General features: G+C 44.5%; 2 protein-coding genes across 3 annotated transcripts in view; one reads left to right on the plus strand and one right to left on the minus strand.

Moving 5' to 3' along the window:
* The window catches only part of LOC142771850 (major facilitator superfamily domain-containing protein 4A-like), a 421,560-nt gene that overhangs the window by 133,405 nt on the left and 264,491 nt on the right, over positions 1-23,664 (minus strand). The gene's annotated exons all lie outside the window — the stretch shown is intronic.
* LOC142771849 (uncharacterized) overlaps positions 20,612-23,664 on the plus strand; it is a 145,144-nt gene continuing 142,091 nt past the window's right edge. For both annotated transcript variants that reach the window (XM_075873755.1, XM_075873756.1), the window contains exon 1: positions 20,612-20,890. In XM_075873755.1, coding sequence (XP_075729870.1) covers positions 20,748-20,890 — 143 coding nt within the window. In that variant the 5' untranslated portion in view covers positions 20,612-20,747. The remainder of the gene's footprint in view (positions 20,891-23,664) is intronic.

A 23,664-nucleotide genomic window follows, 5' to 3' on the forward strand; every position in this document is an offset into this window, starting at 1 on the left:
AGTGCTAGCCGGCTAACCGACCGTTTTTCATGTATTTCTCACCAGCCTCTGCCTAAGGATAACAATGTTATATATGGATTTAAGTCCCAAGACCATCATATGACTATGAGAAACGCCGTAGTGAACGGCTTCGAAAATTCACACAATGTGGGATTCTTTAACGTGCACCCATATCTGAGCACACGGGCCTACAACATTTCCGACTCCATCGAAGTGCGACCAGCCCGTCCAGGGTCGAACCCGCGACCTTCGAGTCAACAGCTGAGCACTGTAGCCACTGTTCCACAGAGGTGGACTTGCCGAAGGAGGAAATGCCAAAAGAGTGCTTCTTTACCCACCAGCACACAGCTGCGACAACAGCCGCTCCATTATTTATTTACAACCTCGTTACGATAACACCCACACTTTCCGGCTCCGTGCCGCAGTGACCGTGCGATGCGTGGGAGGGGACCCTTTTTTCAACGCGACGACGCTAAGCTGCTCTGGTGCGCCTCTAAAGAACGGAGGGAGAGAAAAAAAATCCAGCGAGGATTGCGCTCCCGAATGGAATGTCGCTCTGCATTGCGGCATAAGTCTTTCATTCGCTCGGCTCGAGACGTCATCTTTGCCGCTGCACTGTAAAGGTCGCGGGGGTTCCCGTGGCTTTCCGCTGACTCACAACGACCCGCGGATGCCTGTCGCGTGGGGAATGCTTCATCGTGTTCAGTACAGAGACTGGACTACTTGTAACTTAAGCTTAAAGGCGAAAGAAGCTGAGAATACAGCGTGTTTCCTTTCTAACTCGTTTCATCACGAGGATTTTCTGCCCAACCGCCCGTACAAATATGACAGAATGTAGAGCGCCTGCGGACTATTTGTAAAGAAGTTCGCATTCGCGATAATTAACGATTTTGTCTACACAAAGTCTGTGGACAATGTATAGATAACACCAAAGAAATTGGGTGTTATTTTTGTCATATTGTATTCTAAGTATGGTCATCAAACAAAACTAAGAGGTTTTCTATTTTTTATTGTAATCTGTAGGTTTTGCATAACCAAAAGTAAAAAAAAAAGTTACATGGCGTTTTCTAGTCTTCTATGGTCTTCATTATCCAGTCGAAAGCCTTCGATAATTCATCAAACGCGAAAACCTACAGCCGCTGTCAGCACGAACGATTCAAAATGTCACGTGATTAAAGGTTACTGCTACATGACGTCAAGATATAAAGTAATCGTAACGTAATCGATTGCCTAATTACGGGAAGTCACCGCGACGTCCTCACGACGTCCCTTTGACGTCGTATGATAACTTTGTTACACGACAACGTCCCCTGGTCAAATGAGAGCCCATTCGGGGTCAATGCTGCAGAAACCACTAGAAGTGCAGAAAACGGCGATGAATATATATATATATATATATATATATATATATATATATATATATATATATATATATATATATATATATATATATATATATATATATATATATATATATATATATATATATATATATATATATATATATATATATATATATATATATATATATAACCGGGAAGATGGTTTTAACCTGCAATTCTTCGTAGGCGAATAGGTAAGGGTTCCTATTTTGTTTAAGTTTGAATTCAAACAGACTGAGGCAGAGATTTCCGGAGACCTCACAACAAATGTTTCACATGTTTAGTTATTTATTTATTATTTATTCGTTTGTTTGTTTGTTTTACATAGTGCAGTCCTATAAAGGGGCTTATTTCAGGAGTGGCATTATACAGTGCAGACAAAAAAACCAACAGGAAAGATACACAAGAAGTTAGCAACAAAATAACAACAAAAATTGCATTTATAACATTAAAGAAAGTAAGCTTTTATTATATAACGAGTTTCAACGAGGATAGTCACAGAATCATTCAGAGGGAGTAATCAAATGTGACAAGGCAAGGAATTACATGATTCTATTGTACGAAAAAACATCTTTGCCTAAATGTATCTGTGCGTGCAACAAAAGGTATCGAGATTGAGCTTGTGGAAGTTACGCGTGGAAGAAGGCTTGGCAAATGACAAAAAGGCTGTTTGAAATACGATATGAATGGTTAATTTTGTTGTGCGAAAATGTAATGATTCTGCATCACGACGTACCGAAAGAGGTTCTTGGTTTTTGACTAGAAGCATTGACCGCATATTTAGCCGATGCATACGTCATTAGCAGATTTCTTTCTTACTACTGTTCATTCTTCTTATTCAGTTGTTTGTCAGCTAGAAATCACGCAACTTTCTCGGCTTAGCCCAATCATCCTCAGACTGCTTAAGTTGTGCTCTGAGCGCAAAAAAAAAAAAAAACGATGCGGTGATCGAGCGGATTTGCTTATAACGGCGTACAGCCGTCTTCGAACTGTGCTATAGTAGCTTACATGAGCGTTAGTACATTCGCTAGTAATCTAGTAACGTTAGCTTACAGGGACTTATATGATACACCTAAAAGGAGCGTTAACCACGCCGGCAAATTTTTTATATTCACGTGAACTGGAGGCTACGCTACAACAACAACAACAAAAAAGTTCGCAGTTTTTCTCCAAGAACACAGCAACTACAAGAAAGTCCTCAATCGGTATGTTCGGTTGCGGTGTAATATTTTTGCTAGCGTTCACAGCGTCCAAGCCACGTGAATCAAGGAAGCGGACGTGCTCCACGTCACAAACGTCAAGAGAGATGGCATTTACGGGTGTTTTGCGATTGAGCATTGATAGAGGTGCACATGATATCTGCTTCTAGACAACATAGGCTAACCTATCTTGTGGCCGCTTCGGCTTTTCGAGCGTGTTATTGAGTTCCATTATTTTACGAAGTTTTGATGTGAAGAATGAGGAAACAAACATTCTTCACTGATCGCAGCATTTGCTTTGTCTTTCGGTGCTTGTTGCAAGGTAAGAAGTTTGATAGTGGTGAACACTTGTAATCGATGGCTTCGTCATGGAATACAGTGCGATACAGTTTGAGTACTTATATATGCAGTACATCTTATCTCTGGCTACGGCATAGATTACAAAAACTACATAGATGATAAGTACCAATTGCAACGTAAGAGCTAAGTTCACCTCATCATATATGATGACTTGTATACTTATATGAGACTTATATGTATACTTATATGAGATCATATATGAGACTTGTATACAAGTCTGTAGGTGAACTGCGTGATGAAACAGGCCTAACGGAAGCTTGACCTCTCCTACCCACACATTCAATCTGGAGGAGCGACATCATTAAAGTGTACATGATAATAATAATGTGTACAGAATTGTAAGACCGCTGCACTATATAGCTAAGTCGGTACGGCGTTACGCTACTAAGCTTGAGGGCGGGGGTGTGATTCCTGCCACGGTGACCGCAATTGTGACGTCAAATTTGTAGCTAAATGCAGCAACACTCGCAAACTTCAATTGAAGAGCATTTAAAAAACACCCAAGGCACTCAAAGTCTTCATAAAGTTCCCCACTAAGATGAACCGAGCAGTTTTGTCGCGAATGCATAACATAATGCGCCATTTAGATAGTATCAACAGAATAATTGCGGATGTTCAACATGCCAAAGCCACCATATGATTATGTGAGATGCCGTAGTGGAGGGTTCCGGAAATTTCGACAACCTGGTGTTCTTGCACCTCCATCGAAAATGTGGCTGCGGCGGCTTCTATTCAATACTGGTTTACCCTTTAAATTAATTTTTTGACAAATGTCAAAACTTTGGACATTCATTAAGCGCTTCGTTCTCATATGAGCATCGTTCTCATATGAGCATTTGACAGTCAACGAATTTTTTTCCTGCGTAAAAAACCAATTTCATTTCAGGTGGCTTCATCTATAGGAGCAACTGCCGCCATATATACTTGCATAAAACAAAAGCCATTGCTTATTATCGCGGCACCAAAGTTTACAGTAACGTATAGCATCGAAGACGTTCCCACGTTACTGACCACTACCACATGCCGAATATCACCACAGCTTATCTATCCTTAACCCAAACATCGAGAAAGTATTCTCAGCCTCGCTTGTTCCCACGTCTTAGCCGGTTGATTCGGTGACGTAGCATGACTGGCAATCAATCCGGTTGCTGTGAAAGTGTCGGGGACGATAACTTCCACTATGGTATCGGTGAACGTCACACCATTTTAGCCATGTCACAATAACAACATTTACTGTCGTCATTAGTAAATCCTGACTGCCTGACTCGGAGAACGTGAAGTGCGGTTGTTCGTCGAGCTCAAAGTGCTTCAGTTTAGTACACAGATTTGGTCTGAACTAAATCTTTGTGCGACTATGAATTCTTTCTAAAATTTCTGCAACTTCGTGATCTACAGTGAAATATTCTGACAAAAAGTTGTGCGATTCATGGCTAACATGCACCGGTGAATGAAGGCTCCGAAGTTCAAGCGTCAGGCTGACCCCCCCCCCCCCCCCCTAACATTTTTATTTAAATTATGCTTTCGTGTATATACACGTACAAATACAAACGCGCGCACAAACACATCAAGTATGGTTGAACTACCACTCCCACGAAAAAAAAAATTCTGGCTGCACTTCTGCCTCTGGGGCACGTACATATACACCCGTTAGCAAAAATGTACGGTCCATTGCAGTCCGTACATCTCCGTTGTTTGCGCTGTCTAAAGGCTAGCCATCTGCTGTCGAGAGCATTTCTCTGACAAATTTAGTCATAATAACGACTATAAGAGAAGCCGTAGTTAAGGGCTGCGGAAATTTCGACCATCCGGTGTTCTTTAACTCGCACAACCCCCTTCCCCCCAACCCCCGATTTTTTTTTTTTTTTCTGAGAACGCGCTTTCTCGGGGGCGGCTGTTCAAAGACGGAAAGAAAAAGGTTTTGCTGCACCAATGCTTTATTTGTTTATCATTTATTTCACAAGACACAGGAGGGCTATTATGGATCTCATAGCAGAAGGGGCCAAAGCGAACCCAAGAAGGTAACACAAATGAGATATATACATTGTGTACATTTGTAGCAAAAAAAAAAAAACACCACCGAAGCAATCCACACAAACGGTTATCTAGCGAAAGCTGAAACGAGCGGTCCCGGTGTTTCGCGGTGGGTTCAACCCGATATGAAACTGAAGCTTTTCATAATTATTGGTTACATGTTCGTGCTTCTTAATGAGGTTAGACGCACGTTTGGCTTGGATTTGCCACAGTGTTTATTAGATATGCCGCACATTGTGCCTTGCATGCTGGCGGTCATGAATGAATGTAATGAGCGGTTAAATGCGTTTCCCAATGCGTTAACCACAGTGTTTGTTCTCGAGCCACAGGTCGTCACAGACGACGAAGCCAAAGCCAGAGTGGCTCAAGCAAAACAATACTATGACAAAAGGCATTTCGACTTTATTTTGATATCTGAGATCTCGAAAACTCCTGCCGCCTCACGTAAACGCTCGTTATGAAGCGTTATCGTCGGAAGAAGTGGAAAAATGCTTTATAGTAAATCAGTATTGGTCTAGAAAATACCTTTTTTTAATTTGTCCAACTGCCAAAGTCTACCATGCCGACCGACTTCGAAAAAGCTTTATTGTCTAAAGATATGTATAAATATTTACCCTTGTCCGCTCCTGGTGCTGATAATGTATCAGTTCTTATGATAAAAATTTTATTCGAGTTTTCACCTGGTTACGACCTCAATCTTATAAGCTATTACTTTAGCAATGCCTGAATACCCGATGACTGGAAAATATCCATAGTAATTCCATTATTAAAAAAAAGAGAAGTGACAGGTTTTAACATTTAAAATATCAGACCTATCTTTCTAACATTTCACCTGATTGAACTTATACAGACGGTTTGAAATAACAAAATAAATGTTTGGATAGCCGAAAAGCTACTATTAAGTCAAACCGAATTTGTTTCCGTATTGAGTGCTCAACTTTGTGTGCTTATGCTGATTTAGAGAGCCAAATACAGCGTCCCCGAAAAAGATGAAATCACACTGTGCTAGTAAGACTTGACATAGCTAAAGCTTATAACAGCGTCGAGCACTCAGTTTTACTGAACACGCGACATGACTTAAGCTTTACTTGATATATCATTGAATGGTTAGCAGAATTTCTAAAATCAAGAGAATTAGATTGCGTAAAGAATTAATACTGCTCATCTAAATTCAAACACAAACGTACCGTGCCTCAAACGGCTGTTCAATCTCCGGTATTTTTTAATGTTCTGAGAAGCTCTATTCCCATTGACCGAGATATCACCGTCTAAACTGTCTAGACGCGGCGCGGGCGTTGTCCTCTCAAGGTTCGTGCGCCGCTGAAGGCGCCAGCATATCGCACCCGGATTCATACCTGGACACGGTTCAACCACCGTAAGCTGGCCTTTCACCTGTCATGTCCTTTTATTGCGTTAGCAATTTATAACCCTTTACAGGTTATCGCTTTACGGCCTGACCCGCACATGAACACTGTCGGCTGGGTTTTACTGCTGACGTCGGCGTCATTCACCGCATATAGATACGTATCTATATATCTATATGAAAACTCCAGGAAGCGAAAAAGAGTATCGTCTATGAAAAAAAAAGAAAAACCGCCCGCACACAGCGCCGAGCTTGTCGCGATGAGCCGACGCACGCTTATCTCCTACGCGTACTTTGCCCCGCGGATGGGGGGGGGGGGGGGGCAAAGGTGAGGCGCCTGTGCGCGCACACTAATCCTTCGATGGGGAGCATCGTGTGCCTTGGGTTTTCACCGGAACGATTAAAATAGTTGCCGAGCCCACAATGGTCACTTCGCTCTCATCACAGGCCTCGATTGCGAAAAGAGCACGCTTTTCATACACTGCGAAGTATAACAACTGGGACACTCGCTAGTTTGCACTGATCTGTACCTGTGATTAGGTTTTGTGTGTCATTTTCGTTTAAACAGCGCGCTCAGCGTCGAGCTGTAAACGTTGTTAGTTAGCTCTCGTCCTGAGTGCCTTTTGTTTTCGTGCGTTGCTTGTGCGCGTGCAGCGCGCTGCGCCTTTCGATCTGCTTGCCGTTCTCAGCGTCACATTCCAAGTTCTTGCTATCACATTCATTGATTTGCCCTTGCGGCAAAACTGTGAGTTCTTTTTTTTTTCGTCTGGCCTTCTGCATTGGCCAAGGCAGGTTTTTGTTCACAGTATAAAGTGTGACGAGGTTTTAAGGCAATGTTTTGCTCTGCAATATATTACCATTAATTAAACAATCAATAACGAGACCAGCCTCATCACTGTGTCAACTGCGGTGGCCAGGACACCGATGAACGGTGCAACTATCAAATTCAGGATGGCTCACCCAAGTACTTCGGCAGCTGCGTAACTTGCAGTGCATCACGCCCCACTTGGTTTTCTTGATGGTCAACTAGACCAAAAGGCGGGACATTTTGTGAGGCTCCATGATGGAACTGCAGTCTCTACACTAGCTATAGCCAGGAGAGCCGATGAAAAACGCCCGGTTTGCGGGCTATATTTCGGACATTAAACAGGGCCTAATCAGGATAGTATTGTAAACCTGACGCCCTGGCCCTCACGAAAAGTTGTTACTTCACACTGTTGCACCACCTAACTGAAAAAAATAAAAGTCGCCACATTACGTTTGAAAGGCTAGCAAGTGTGTGATTATCGCCTATATGAACAGGCCAATCCCGCGGCCAGCACAGCTAGAAGACAATGACCTATCGATAGTTATTTTCAGCGCAGACACTGCACGGAAGCTCCGCGTTCTGTCTCGCTTACGAACCACGTCACATCGGAATGAACTGCATTTCTCGCATACACGATTACACGCCTTGATTCACAGATCGACTCGCATCAAGACTTTGCCGAGGTGACGCTACCACTCTGTGCCAATTATGGTTGGGAGTCACGTTAACCGTTGCGTATGCTTCCCGCATAATAATGGCCGACACCGCCGCCTAGTAAACACTGCGGCGATGGAGAAACGATTCGGCTTGCTTTTCGAAACTACTCGGAGATCCTTTTCGTACAATAATCTAGACACGTTGGACGACCAGCCTCTGCCATAGGAAAGAATTCTACGATGATACAGATTTAACGTCGTAGAACACATATGCAAAAACACACTCATACGCACATATCAAACAACACCAACACTAAGAAAATGTTCGAAAGTCGATGAATACTGTCTCTGATAATGTCCCTAGGTAACATTCAATCCAACCTGCATAAAATAGCAGTGGACACGTCTGATCCTTTTGGAGATATATTCACTCATGTGTACGTAGCAGTCGACACACCATGCACTGTCCTTTATTTTTTTACCTTTAAGATACGTGCTCGACATTTAATCAAGGGCTAAGAAGTAGCCAGCCCCTTACTTGTGCGCTAACATCTCTTTATATAGCATATCACTAAAAAAACGTCATAGAAGAAGAACATAGCAACGGCACTGGGCTTCCTGTGATAAACTGGCCTGTCTGACCAGCTCTATGTGAAACGTCCTCCTAGAGCGCGCGCGCGCGCGTGCGCGCGCGTGTGTGTGTGTGTGTGTGTGCGTGTGCGTGTGTGTGTGTGTGCGTGTGCGTGTGCGTGTGCGTGTGCGCGCGCGCGTGTGTGTGTGTGTGTGTGTGTGTGTGTGTGTGTGTGTGTGTGTGTGTGTGTGTGTGTGTGTGTGTGTGTGTGTGCGCATTATCATGATTTAAACATCATGTTTACTATGACGATACATGTCCTCATGTCATGTCAACGTCAACGGATGACGATGCGTCCATTTGCGTAAACGTTAGCTGTACGTTGTAGCGTCTCTTCCGGCGTTGTGTGTGCGATAAAGTTTTGCGAGTCGTGTGACACTGCATCTTTTTTTTTTCGATTCATTGCTATCGAGGGTCATCCAGTCAGCAAATCAAACTAATCGTACTTTGCGATCAAACCAGAAGACAAACTAAGAAACTGGGAACGGATATGCATGTGCAAAACAGAAAATTTCAAGACTCCACCATTGAATACGCCCGTGAAGATACTCATAGCATGCACCCCTTTATCCTTCTCTACGATCGGTTTGACCACGCTGGCAAAATAGTGTCAGGTACATTTGGTAAAGCTTAAATAATACGAGGTGCTCAAAGTTAGTGTACAGTTTTCCACAACACTATGTCCCATAGCCATATATAGCGCTACTTGCCCGTAAACACCAAAAATCTAACTACACTCTGCAGCTGCATTAATAAACTAAATATCAATGAAAATCCAAGTTATTGGAGTCGGTGTGTATTCACACACTCATTTGATTTTTTTCAAAGAGTTTTGAGTAAGCTTCACTTACGTTCTTATACGATAAGCAACACCTCTGTATCATTAATGCGAGGCGCCTTGATAGCAGCTACGACGTAGCGTAAGCTCTTCTCTGCTTTTACGCAGTCTACACCTTTACTTGCCGGTGCTGCGGCGTCTTGTTTCGTTAAAGCGAAGCCTTCTCTCTCGCAATCAGCACGCAAGTCCGGTACGCTCATTACGGCGGCCCTCTGCTCGCTGTTGCCCAGGTCCTGTTTACGTCTCGCCGCCTGCGCAAAGGAAATCACCGACGCCCCCAGACCAACGCCTTCGGCCGCTTCGACGAGACCTGACTCCCAAAACAGGCTAGAGACGCACTTGCAGTGGACGTTGCGAAGCTACGCGGTGCCGGACAGCGCTGGGCACGTCCGGTAGGCGTCGACCGCGCCAGGACACCGCGCCTACCAGGAGGCCGCGATGACCACGCACGTCATCATGTATAGACGTCGTATAGCGACGCACGGGCGTTAACATCGAAGTAAAAATTGAAACAAGAACGCTTGGCATGCACTTCAGGACATGGAACGGATGCCGCCTCGCAAGCCCACATGTACACCATTTAGCCCGATGCGACTACGTGCCTTCTTTCACGTGGGGTGCTGTACAAAACAATCTTTAGTATTGTAGTCCACTATGACCACGGCCGGGCTAGACTACACCTGCGCGCGCTTCTTTTAAGAAGCTAGCGCGCTGGTGCACTCTAGCCCGGCCATGCTATAACGTCCGGTACACGCATCCAGTCCGTGCACGGGGGCGGCCTGTGGAGCTTCGAACACCGAATATTAAGTAATCGATGCTACGAGTAGAACGGCAGCCTTCTTTGTCAGTGGGAGAGCCGACGTCCACGTTGTCTTCATGTACCCAAGGCATTGAGAAAGATGATACACGGCCGTTTTTCACTTGAATTATTTAATGTGGTGTAGACTCGCTCACCTCAATATGAACAGATCCTTCATAGTCGCTTGGTACGAGTAAAGCAATCAATCGCACATGAGTTTCTCTGAAAGCCCCCTCGGGGCAAAGGGTAGGAGCAAGCTGAAATGTCTTTCGAGCCTGAGCTGCTACCAGGAGTCGGCGACGTGGTTCAGTCGTGTGATGTTTGTATTTCTGCCGACGGGAATTCACTAAAAAGCACTGGTGTGGACAGGTTGGGTGCGGTTAAAGTAGGGGGAATGAAATGGAGGGTTTCATATCCCCCTGGCGTTTTTGAAGATTTCTGGCTACAACACTGTGATCGAAAAGCGGGGAACTCAAGAGACGTATTGTGTTCAAAGATTTTCTTATGTTGTCAAGCTTCCATCCTGCAATGAGGTTTTGTATTCTTCGGCCTTAATCATAGAGCTTATGAGGAAAAAAAATTACGGTATTAACAGTTGACCACCGATTCCATCGTTAAAACACACCAAGTCAGATTGTTCAACGAGATGTTGCGTATCGTTCAAACTAAAAAGCTCTTCATTGGGTGTTGATTCTGTATTGCAGAAATGTTTCGATGTATCTACTTGATTATTCAGTGCCGGTCGAGCTACCTCTGCGTGTCTCCCGACTTTGCTAGCTTACTGGCTCATGATGATTTGTTAGCTCAATGAGTGTTAGAGTTCACCGCCCCAAAACGAGCATATGATTGTGAGATATGCCATAGAGAAGGGCTCTGGAAATTTCGACCACCTGGGGCGTTTTAACGTGCACCTAAATCTAAGCACACGGACCTCAAGCATTTTTGCCTCAATCGAAAATTTGAAGCCGGAATCCGAATGCGCGACCTGCGGGTCAGAAGCCAAGTGCCTTAAGCACTAGGCTACCGTCACGGGTAATTTGTTAGCTCATTTAACTTACGTTAGCTTACAAGGCATAGTGTATATAAGAGCGTGGCTTCTGTCAATAGGCATCTGGATGTAGGCGTTCATGCATGTCGGTTGGTGTCTTCCGTTCACACATGTATCTTAGCGCCACACCTTTCTTTATTCTGTCAAATATTAAACCACCTAGGGGAACAACATGCCCTGTTGAAAATTAGATCCAGGACCTGTGATTCCATCTACATGTCTCTTCTCGCGTTGAGGTGCATACATTTTACTCCCATTTAAACAAGACCTACAGCCCTTTTGAGCAAAAGTAACTAAATGGATTAATGCTGCGGGCTCATATTTAACGAAGGCGGGTAAACATGCTATACTCGATGCGATTGTGCTCCTAAGACGTGTGGATAGCTTCAAAGACGATTAAGTAGTAACCAAGCGATGCATTTACCCTCACTAACAATGTGAAAAATCTTGGAGGATTTCATATGCATTCTAAATAGGGGACGGGGGGGGGGGGCATATTTGGAGCGTATTTCTGCAGCACAACAGTAACCGTTGTATACATCGCGTGGTTTCCAATGCTCTACCGCCACGCACTTTCCCCGTTTCACTGACGACAGCGTGGGCACTCTATGCCTGACGCAGCATTCTTGATAGCAAAGGAGAAAGCGCCAAATTTTCGAGTGAGGACACGCAAGTAAATCAAATCAATTTTGTTGCTGAGCGGCTAAAAATATTCCAGATACATCCTTCTTTTTTTCCTAGAGTGGTCTTTTGCAAGCAAGCGTACAAATGTGTTTAGTCTGTTCTATAGCGAATGCAGAACGAAAAAAAAACGCTGACTCTGTTTCTCAACGTTTTCCAGCGTATCAGTGCTCATAGGCACAAATCGTCGAGCTGCTGTATATATACACAGGTGTACGTAATGCGACGTTTTATGGCTTGCTAGGCTGAGTCCCATACGTCTTCCCTAGCTGTTCCTCCAACATTGATATTGATGTATACGTAGACAGAAAAAAAGAAGTTCGAGCTAGACCTGACTGATTTCAAGTGAGCCTTTGTGGTAAGCGTGGTACGTTTCGAACACTTTTTTCAGTCTCTCCGCTTGTATCAGCCCAGACGTTGGAAGATGGAGCGGTTTGGATGATGTATGGCATTGGATGTCCAGTTGTCAGAAGATAGATCGACAAGGCGCTGTACTTGTAAAGTATACAGCACTATGAAAATTCAAAGCATGGTTGTGAGCATGAAGAACGCTGAATGGAGCGCGAAATAAGATGTAAAAACATAGAATAAAATTACGTTTTCTGCCCAGGAGGAGTAACGAAAGAGGGCACATTAAGATTAGCATTGTCGGTTACACTTGCCTGGTATGCATTTCTGAAGTAGCAGCAGTAGCTGACAGTTGGGCATTGAGTAAGTCAGATAAGAAGCCGTGTTCACATTAACACCTTATGCTAAAATTGAGAATTGTTTAGCAGAACAAAAACAACAACATTTTGCGATGAGAAACAGTCGCCACTCCAAGCGATGTCATTCGAAGATGATGACATGAGGAGATGGACGCCTACCGACGTATGCTGTAGGCGTTCACGGTTCGATATCGTGAGACGAAATGAAAATAGCTGCTAAAGTGAATCCTCAAATCAGCTACCGAGTCAAGATAAAGATATTGCGAATGTCTGCAACGCCATTTACCAATCTTGAAGTGACACACAGGGGTCGGAGATAGCTGTCCGAGTAGCCTAAGCTAGGCAGGCTTGGCATCCCTTTGTCCAGCGATAATGTGGTCTATATAATTTGCAATAATAGCGAAAGTGTGGCTAGTTGGTGGTTCATACTTGGTACGTAAAAACAACGCAAAAATTTAGACAAGGACAGAGGAACAGACAACACCGCGCTGAACTCGCAACTAAACTTTATTGAAAGATACACGCACATATATCAAGCATTTGACCCGGTCACGTGGAAAGCCAAAGGCGTCTGCTCATCATAGCAAACAAGGTACGAAACAAACCTAATCACATTGATCATCAACACGTGTGTAACAACCATGAAGAAAACCTAAAAAAGCACACCTCTCTACTTGCCAAAAACATACGCAATGGTCCCTAACAAACTAACCATCACTTTAACATGGCAGCGCTGAACCCAGGTATACCGAACTTATTTTTCACCGAGGGCCACAGATGGCTTGATTATACACCTTTCCCTCTCTTTTTCAATGAAAAAGCCTCCATCACTTTTCTGGTGCACTTGTCCCGATGTCCAAACAAACAAGTGGCTTTATCTGCCAAAGGTTGGCAGCCACACTCCCTACAATGAGCTGGCAGGTGCAACCCACCAGCGACCGTTAAAGAGGTTAAGTGTTCTTTTAGTCTCACGTTAATGCACCGCCCGGTTTGTCCCACGTAACCCCCCCCCCCCCCCCCGCATGACAATAGCAACATATATACAACACACAATTCACACTGAACCTATCTATTTTTTTTCTCTTCTCCGGACAGTATGAGCAGGTCTTTCATAAACCTGAACTTATTTTATGTACGCGGGAGCAAATGGAGGACAACTTCTTGGGAGCGGACATCACCACACGTACCCCATACCTATATACTGGCCACATTTTTCAAGCAATGTGAAAACTTGTGCACGTAGGGTACCCCAACCGGTTTCTTTTCATTTCGCACGCACTCTGTTTTCCTGTGCGTATCACTTACGCCTTTGACGCACTTGATTAGCTTTTGACAACTCCTCAAGATTTTCGTATCAGCGTAGCCCACCAACTTCAGCCTCTCAACCTGGCTCATGAAAGCGCGGTGTCGTCTCTTCCTCTGCACTTGTCTATATTTTTGCGCTGTTTTTACTTCCAAAGTGGTCTATATAAAAAAAAAACTCCCCAACAACTTTCTGTGGCAGCACAGCCAAAACTATACGTGGGCGGAGCTTCTGCACATGTGTTCCTACGCCAAGTAGTTCGTCGGCATGCAATTACGGTTTCGGTTTCGTAAGCGCATCCAACATGTGTGTTTTCGCACGAGCACCATTCTATAAATGTTATCCTGTGGGAGTAAATCAATAAAATGTTATTCTTTAAGAAAAGAACAAGAAGCTTTATTGAAGCGTTCGGGTAACAAAGGTACGTCCAAGCAGGACCTGGGCGATTGGAAAATGAACGCAAATGCACGAAAACATTTCCTAAATTTATATGCATACTGGGAATAGGCATCGTTGTTTTCTTTCTTTTGTAGGCGCAAGAGATTTCTGGAGGCGCTCAAGTTATCTTTTTTTCTTTTTATGAGGCGCGAAGGCATCGACGGGTATCATAAATCTTGGCTACCATCGGTCATGAGCTGGCGTCTGACGTTCGTAAAGTGGGTGAAACGCAACCTTTACTTGGCCAACAACGCCGTTTTCGCACAGTGAACAGCATAATACACATGAACGCGTCTGTTGTCCAGGCGAAGCTTTGCACTGGTAGTTTTATCCTAATAAATTGCGGTCGTCGGAAAGCGCAATGAACCACTGCCTCCGTAGACTGGTACGTTGTTACAGCCTACGCAAACTTCAGCGTGATCATATCACGCAGTCGAAATACCAACCGCGTTTGCAACGCAGTTTAGGAACAAAAAAAAAGGTCATTGCCTTTACGTAGTTTCCAAACGCAACTATCCTTTCAATCAGCTGGTCTTGCCGAAGACTGGCAGGTCACCGGCGTCACTTTCAAGGCGGCTATCGCGATGAGAGTCCCACTTTCACTGATGGTATCACTCGCACACAACTTCTCGGTGATTGCGTGTGCGGGAAACACACTATTTCATGACGCACCACTGTCTTCGTTTCTACCTGCTCGATAAATACAGATCCCCTACGAACACGCTTCGATGTCATCCTCTTCGAACAATCTTCGGTGTGAACTTGTTGTTTTCCTCTGCAATGACTCGTACCCAATGGAGGGGATTGGCCGAATATAAAGGGCATTCTTCGATACTCTCTTCTCTGCTTTGATTCATTCTTTAAAATGCTAGTTAGTTCACAATTGTCACTTCAAATGTGAACTTGCTGCAATCACGCGAAGCCATCGTTATTTGCTGGGGCAGGAAAAAGGTGAAATGACACGAGAAAACCACATAACTAGAAACAGCAAAGAACAAAAATGTCGCAAGGTTTAAGCTTCCTAATTAAAATGCAAATAATCTTGAACATAATGTTTAATCTTTTTGTTTTACATTTCCCTTTATGCTGCACAGTATATAAAATATAACTTTCGTGGACTACATGCAGACGTGTACGTATACGTATACATACGAAAAAAAAAACTTTTTGGCGATAATGCATTCACGTACCCCACGTTTCTTGAACATTGACGTTTTGCTGAAACTTTGCTTTTGCTGCTGTCAAGTTGAAGACCGAACTGATCTTGGATTATTTTAGAACATAAACTCACATTTAGAACAGAAAAGTCAATTAAATTTAATGTATTTATTGCAGTAGCACATGCCAGGAAGGCTTGGTGCGTCGCAACGAATTTTATCGCTTGTGGTTGTATGGCAACGTCTCGAAGACCTATTTTCTTATACGCCTTCTGCGTCACAAGTTGATAGGCCTACAGTTTCTAGTGCGCATTTTTTTCTCCTCAACGAATAACATTCTGTCATTTCCCAACGGTTTTGCAATTCATCGTTACGAAATTTATCGACAGCTCACTAAGAAAATGGAAGCGAAAGCTAACGCAGCCAGCCAGACTGCTTGAAATCCCACGCACACAAACCGAATTAAAACGCATGCCGATATCTTAAGAGGTGACATCCATTGACAAATCGTCTGATTTTTGAAGCGGCGTCCCACAACGCACTGAATTAATCATTTTTTCACGCCGTCCTCAGTGTTCGAGAGTCTGAAATCACACGAGCAGTACACATAGGCGTGCGCACAGAGAAGCAGAATGGTGAGCCAACCCCCCCCCCCCCCCCCTAGTAACATAAAACATAAAAAGGATTGAGGCGAAATCTGCCACGTTAACTTTGTACGTAGGGGAAAGGGGTGCTGTAATAAACCTTCTCTCTCCTCCCACTTTGATGGGTAACCCTGCGCGCGCTTATGTCGATACCATTCAAAATGTTTGCTAAGTCCTGAAGCAAACTGTTGGCTAAAAAGATGTCAGAAAACGTAATGTTCACCCCCTTCCCGTAAGCAACTATGACAGACCACGCCGTGTAAAGGTAATCGAGTAGAAGTTAGCGGACGAGTGCGGCCCCCTTTGTGGTCTGAACAACTGGCAGCAATTGCTTAGCCTCAAGGCCCTCACGTTGTGCGTTGCCGGCAGTTCTTATTTACCTCAATCACGGCTCGCCGTTAATATAAGCTCACCTGACGACCCTCGCCATCTGGTGGTCAATGCATGAAACGTGAATCGTCAGCTAAGCCCATCGACGCCAGCTGACCTCATCCAAAGCTTGCTCTCCAGTTTATGGTAATTTCTACACGGATGTAGACGAAGTTTTGCAGTCCCAGCTTTTCTATGGGTGGCAAGGAACAACGACAGCCGCTATATCTTCGCATTTTTATGTGCAGTCACGATTAATATCAGCGGGGACACTGAATTTCGTACCTGTCAAAGGTCGCAGAGGCGAACTGCGGCAGACAAGCGCAAAACCGTTCATGGCACTGAATCATCAAGTGGGAAGGAGTCTCCTGAAGTTACATAGGAACATTCATATAATATCCATTATAAGTAATTGTTGAATGAACACTAATACGGTGTTATTTCTCATAGAGCTCACCTAGGTGCGATCTATATTGGTTATATATAACTTCTATTAGAACTAAATTTGACGTGCACGCAACAGCGAAAGATCGCAATAATTTTCTATAGACGATTCTGGTGTTTGACGCGTCATGACACATTCATGAAAGAAAGCAGAGGAATCCTTTTCGAGGTACTCGTTTACGTCAAAGACAGATCAGGCGAAGCAGTAGGTTAACAGTTGTCTTGAAATGTACTAATCTGGACAGAAACTGACAAAAACTGACGGAAACTGACATGAGAGTGAACGAAAAATAACCATTTCCATCGGTGGGATCTTAGCCAACATGTCAGCGAATTGTAGAGAATGACCCTTGGTTAGGTTCTACGTACCAACTGGGGATCTTTATAGTGCGCCAAAATTCTAAATACAAAGCCCATCGAAACGCGGCTGCCGTAGTTGGGAATCGAACACACTCCCACAAAGCAGCACGTCACCTTACCATCTAAGCTATTCAACATACCACTGCGTGTTATGTCACTTCTACGCAAATGCGTATATGCACATTATATACATTTGTTGTTGCGATATTTGTAAGAACGAGTAAAAGCCCGGGAATGGATTGCGCGAACCTTATTCGACACATCAAACACGATTTTCTATCTGCAGGAGAGTCTTCCTTGGTACGTCTTCCTTTAATATGCGCCTTCGTATGAAGAAAGAGGATGATTGACGATCATAATGTCCCCACTCTGATATCGCTCAACTATAAAGATGTATGTACCAAGAACCTCCTGGTTCTTGGTACATACACGTTTGCAGTACACTGCTTTCGCCTTTTACACCTTTGCAGTACACTGCTTGCCGTACACTGCTAGTTTAAGGAGTACACTGCTTTCGCCTTCGAATTGCTGTGAGTGGATGCGTAAGAGACCACGAGAGTTTTTAGCATGATTAGCCTGCTCGCCAATCTTTGAATTCGTCCAACGTGTAATCTGGTCTGACTCAATATCCTTGTTCAGTTTCCCTGGAATGTTATCCTGTAGGTTAGGGAGCTATTCTTGCAAACTCATCCTCATTGGAAGAACGTTTTTTTTTATGACCTGTGTAATTGAATGGGCTATAGTTCAACTTTTAATGAAACAGAGCTTTTGCAAGCTCACACAGGTGAAACCTCCGTTCCACAATGAAACAGAGCTTCCACTTCCACAAGACGAAGTGAAGACTGTGTTTACCACTCAAGCTCGCCATTAAGATCTTATCAAAGTAAGCGTTTGTTGTTACACGCCATTTCGATTAAGCAGCGAAACCAGGAAGTTCACATGATCCTGATCTTTCGGCACTCGGCGTCTGCGCTGAAAAGTGTAATTATTTTAAAACATTTGGTATGTTTGAACACGTCTTCACCTTTACACGTATAAGCATTGTGCATATTTATCCGAAACTTCAGCCGCTGTTTATTCAAAAATTTATGATTGGGCCATCCGGCATCTTCGGCTTGCCGGACGCTCCGAAGCTGGTCGGCCAGCTAGTCACTGGTCAGTGCTGCCTCCTAGCGGCAGCGAGGCTCACGCAACCGATCCGCAGTAGTGACCGCCACTCGCGGTGGTGGCAGCAACCATTGTATCCAAGTTCATCTCTGCCTGACATGTGTCGTGAACTGAGCGGTGGCGGCGACAGTGTACCTTTCCAGGCACACTGCTAAAGCATGTGCCGCAGTGTGGCCCCTTCCCCGCACGCTTTACACGCGTCCGTCGGGTATATAACACAGGCGTAGTATCAGGATAACACATGTCGTAGTATCATCGGGCTGGAGTACGTATTTGTTTTTAATAACCACTGAGTTATCACAGATAGAGAGCGCGCGTGGATTTATTAGGAGGCCGAAAGGCCGGCCTGGGCTTGTACTCTCTGGTCTGTTACTCAGCACACGGGAAAAGGGAAAGGATGAAAAATAGTGACAAGAATTATGATGGGTACAAGAAGAGGTCATGCGTATGTACAATTACCAGGTAATGCAGTGGTGTTCTCCACCGATCGAGCCAGTAAATTGAGAAAAACGCCGGGAGAATATCTGACCTGTTCGAACAAGAAGAGGGTAAACAGGATATAGTCGGGAGAAGTCTTCATCCAGTCGTGGGCCTAAAACGCCAAGTTGAGATCAATGAATGAATGATAGCACAAGGACCGGGTCGGACATCGGTTCAACAGTTCTGCCTGTGGTAGAATTACATGGCGGGAAATTGGCCAAATGGAAAAATAAAACCTTCAGAACAATAGGAGAGCATATGGCCTCCGACGGTCACTTCTGGAGACGCTCGGCGGATTTCGTAGCTGACGTTTGTGCCGTCCGCGATGTCCTCTCTTCGATGAATGCCTATCGATCGGGGCTCCGCCCGCGGACTTATCTAACCGTCTCCCTATCTTGTACTTATATCTCAATATTGTTACTTTCCTCTCCACCTTTTTTAATCCATCTTTATACTGTCCCTAGTGAACCACTGCTGAGGTGTCGCACTTTGCTGCAAAAAGTTGCGGGGTTCACTTTTCGTTTCTATTTCCTTCTTAAAAAAAAAAAACATTTCCCCCGCATCACCTCTATACCGTGGTGACCAAGTTTGCGCCTGCCTTTCAAGGTGAATCGACGCAATTCTTGAGCCCCCACCTCGTTTCACATTCTCACGACAGCCACGATCGGCTGGTGCATGCTAAAGTAGGTGGCGTACAGTGCTTAACAAATTAAACGCAACAATCCAGTTCTAATTAATTCAAGTGCTCACAAGTTCCTCCTTGTTCAGTTACGTGTGATATTGGTGAAAGTTTGACTACAACTTTTGAATCAAAACAAGAGTTACCTTCATTGGCGAGATTCGTAAAAGTGTGGCGAGCACTTGCACCAACCAATCGTTATGCGACAAGTTTTTATGTCGCGCTTCAATTCATAAGTAATGCACCAAAATACTGCCACTTCGTAATTCCTCCTCCCGAAGACTACATTCTACACATCGCCACATCTTTCTGCGGGGATAATTTTCAAACGGTTAACCAGATTTCGTGAAACTCCTTCATGAATTCGAGCAAATATTTGTTTTTGGGTGTTTCGGTGTTTTGGTATTAAAATCACCGGGTTCAGGCACAGCCCCGTGTTATACTAGCCTGTAAATACTATCATTCTACAGAAATGATACGTGCCTTTCCCACGGGAAAATATAGTCAGGGAAAGTCTAATCTCGTACAATCTAATAATTCCTATCTAATCTGCAGTAACTTCAACAAATGGTGACCTCGCACGCAAGAACCAGTGACCAGCGCTGCGCCGCTGCCACCGAGTTTCATAAGTGATTTCAATGCCATGTACATGTCAATGCGATAAGCAGTGCAACGAGCACAAGTCAGGACGCCACTCATCGTCCACAAGCCGAGATAGAGCGCACCTGCCGGAGAAACCTCAACTGCCCCTGGACAGCCGTTTTCGCCACGGTGCAAGAAGGTCCAGCGGGGGAGAAAGCGTGAAAGGGAAGAAGGTATCTCCGGTGGCGTCGGCACCGCCTCCTCCGACGTCGAAGAGCAAGCCGCCGCGGAAGGCAGCCTGTGGCGCGCGGAGAGAGCCGGTCAAGGTCCTGACGCGTTATAAGCCTCCCGACGTCCCGCGGCCGGCGTCTCAGTGGAGCGTCGTGCGTCGACCGGTTCGCACCCCGCTCCGTCACCACCGCCGCCTTTCGTTCACCCACACCGGCAACGACGCGGACACGATACGCCCCAACGTGCAGTGTGTGTTGTGTGTGTTTGGTGCGACCGCGAGACGCCGCCGCGTTATCCTCTCGCCAGCGTTCAGCACCGTTCGGCTGTCGGAGCTCCGGCGCGGCTACTCCCGCGGAGGACTAGGCGTTAGTGCGGCTATACCGCGCGACAATGCTGATTCCTTTGGTGGTGCTCCTGGTGTGCGCGTCGTGCGCTGGAATGTCGACGGCGCAGCGCTCGACTACGGCGAGCGTGCCCGTGCCTCGGGTGGATCGCGCTCTCATGAACTGGGCTCTGGAGCAGGGATTAGAAACGTGAGTATAACGCTTTTTTTTTTTTTTTTTGAAAGGCGCTTCTAATGCATCTTCACTGTGTGACGTGCACAGCGTGATTCTGCTTAGACCCGGTCCCATCAGATATCGAGCGCGGATGTTATCTACTGATTGCCACACCTTTTTACGCCAATTTCACTTTTTTACCGAAAAGTAAAGTTTTGATGCGCGCCAGAGTATGATACGCGATTCCATTGTAGCAGGAGAAAAATATTCGGCACTGATTGGATTGAACGATGAGAGAAATGTACGCTCTCTCAGAATGTAACCCATCAGCTTGCTAGAAAATAAAAATGTGATTTGATTTGATTTGTAATCGCGTGAGAAACAAAGTTGAAAAATAAGAACTTCATTATTTTCCTTTACAAGGGTATTCTCCTAATTCCATTGCGAAGAATAACCTGATTTTATTGTTTGTAAGTGTGTCGCCCTGCTTGTAGCAGACTTCCGAATGGGCGGGCGGCTAGAAGAGGAAGTCTTCCAAATGTAACATTTGCTAGCAGCGTTCCGCCTTGTCTTCTGGGTTTAGTGTTTCGTTAAAGCTGTTACAATCAAGAGATATCTCACTGCACAAATGCTGCAAGCTACTATCTCTGCACAGAGGGTAAAAAAAAAAGCAAGGAAGCTCTAGTGAATCTCATTTTTTGGTGTATGTGTTTTTAGTCCCCGTAGGGGATATCAAGAATCTGCGTGGAGATCACCGACACATCACTCATCGAGATACCGGCTATATTGTGATATAAGCATGTTTTTATTATTTTTATTTTGAATAAAGGGCTGATGACTCTTACAATATTGCTTTTCAGCCGCGATCATTGACTGGTATAAGCATGTTACATTTCAATTGCTCACAGTGTTGCGTAGAATCCTGCGGTGTCATTAGAGTGTTATCGATGTGCCATGACACCATCTCTAGGACATCGCATGAATAGTCTGCATAAGTATGGTAGTTGTGAATGCAAGTGTAAAAATAGCAACAAAAATATCACTCAGCTTTTCAGCTTACTAAATATTCACTTTAAATATTCATTTGCCTGAATGTTTTGTACTTCTAAACCAGTAATAGCTGATTGTATGACGTGCTTGTGTATTCAGTGATTTTATTATCGAAACACTTAAATCCTCGCCGTTTGAAGTAAGAAATTATATATATTTTTTCTCGCGTTGCGTCTACTTCTACGCAAGATGCATAGCGATTTGTAAACGTTACTGGCCAAAGCGACGATACGATTAGGTGAAAGTAGTACTGGAAGGTATCGGATAACTTCGATCACCTGGCGTGTTTAATGCGCACTGCCACCGCACATTACTTGGGACACTATAGCATCTCAAGGAGTTTGCACAGGACTCGAGCATCTCTACCATCTCCCTGCGTTTAGGTTTATTTTCACCACTGGCATGTTTAAGGTCACGTCGACGTTTCTCGCCATCAAAAGAAAAAGCATCATGACACGATGACGTCACAAAACGCTACAAATAGCAAACATGTGACGTCATCGTGGTGTCATAGTGACGTCATCATCACGTAAGATCATCGCTTAGGCAAAGATGCGCCGATCGCGGAATTAAGCAAGACCATTTGACAAGCAGACAGCTTGAGATGCTTCTAATCACGGAGGCTGTGCTAAACTGTGTTATGATCGAAAAGCTTCTATAAAGGAGGGTGAAGGTTTGAGAGACTATGGGTTTTGCTTCCGAGCCACCTTAGGCGTGTGAATATAGGACCTTGTTACTTATCTTACTTCTCGTTTCCTCCTTGCTTTTGTTTGCGATGCGTGGGCGTGAGAAACGGGTAACAGGGGCGAAAGAAAAAAAAATTCACACGGACGTTGTCTTATTTGCAACATGTCGAAAGCGTCTCGCTCCCAGCCTCACGCCATGAATGTAAGGGGTCATGACCCCCCCCAGAATCCTATCGGACCAGTTCTCTCTCCCCGCCCGAGATAAATCAGTGCATGTACTGTCACCTCCAATACAGCGTCCCGCTGCCAAAGATTTGAGATAAACGCTTGTTAAGGTCAGAGCATGCAAGGACGAACCGTCTGTTAACAATGGACCTTTCCTTGGAACTCTGATCTTTACGGCAGCGTACCGTATGAGATTAACCTCCTGGACTTTTAGAAAGGAACACGAAATAAGGAAGAAAGAAAGAAACGCGGCAGACATCGTCAGAAAGTTGGAATTATATAACGTACGTAAATGACGTCATATGTTAACAGCCAAGTGAGTTAATAAGGGGTACAACCCTGGAGTGACATTCTATGCCATTGGTACATAAGATACGAGAAACAATTGTGGATCATAACAGCTGGTTAGGCACGAAATGTTCTATTTCTTTATTACACGTTAGCAGAAAGCAATGCGCTTTACGCCTTTACAACCGAAGAATAAATACGATCTGTTCCCGGAAAGCCGCGGAGCACTTTTAGATATATGAGAGCCACGCAATCCAGTTTACTTTCGAACTATGGGTAGTTTTCTACGCATATCAAAGGTCGAAAATTTGTCGTTCCAACCTAAAATATGACCGCTGGCTAAAAAGCCATGCCAGAAATTTGGATGAAATTTACCACACTGTTCAAGTTCTCCACTTTAACCTGGCGACATGCGCTTATCTGAAACAAGGTAAAAGTGGTTGACTGGCTGACCTCACGAATATGAGCAAATATGATTGGATAGAAAGCCTTACACAAATTCTTTTCGGGTCGGGTAGTAATGGCTGCGGGTGAAACCTGCATTGATACTTTGCTTGTAAC

Source organism: Rhipicephalus microplus, chromosome 9, assembly GCF_043290135.1.
Source record: "Rhipicephalus microplus isolate Deutch F79 chromosome 9, USDA_Rmic, whole genome shotgun sequence".
Lineage (NCBI taxonomy): Eukaryota > Metazoa > Arthropoda > Arachnida > Ixodida > Ixodidae > Rhipicephalus > Rhipicephalus microplus.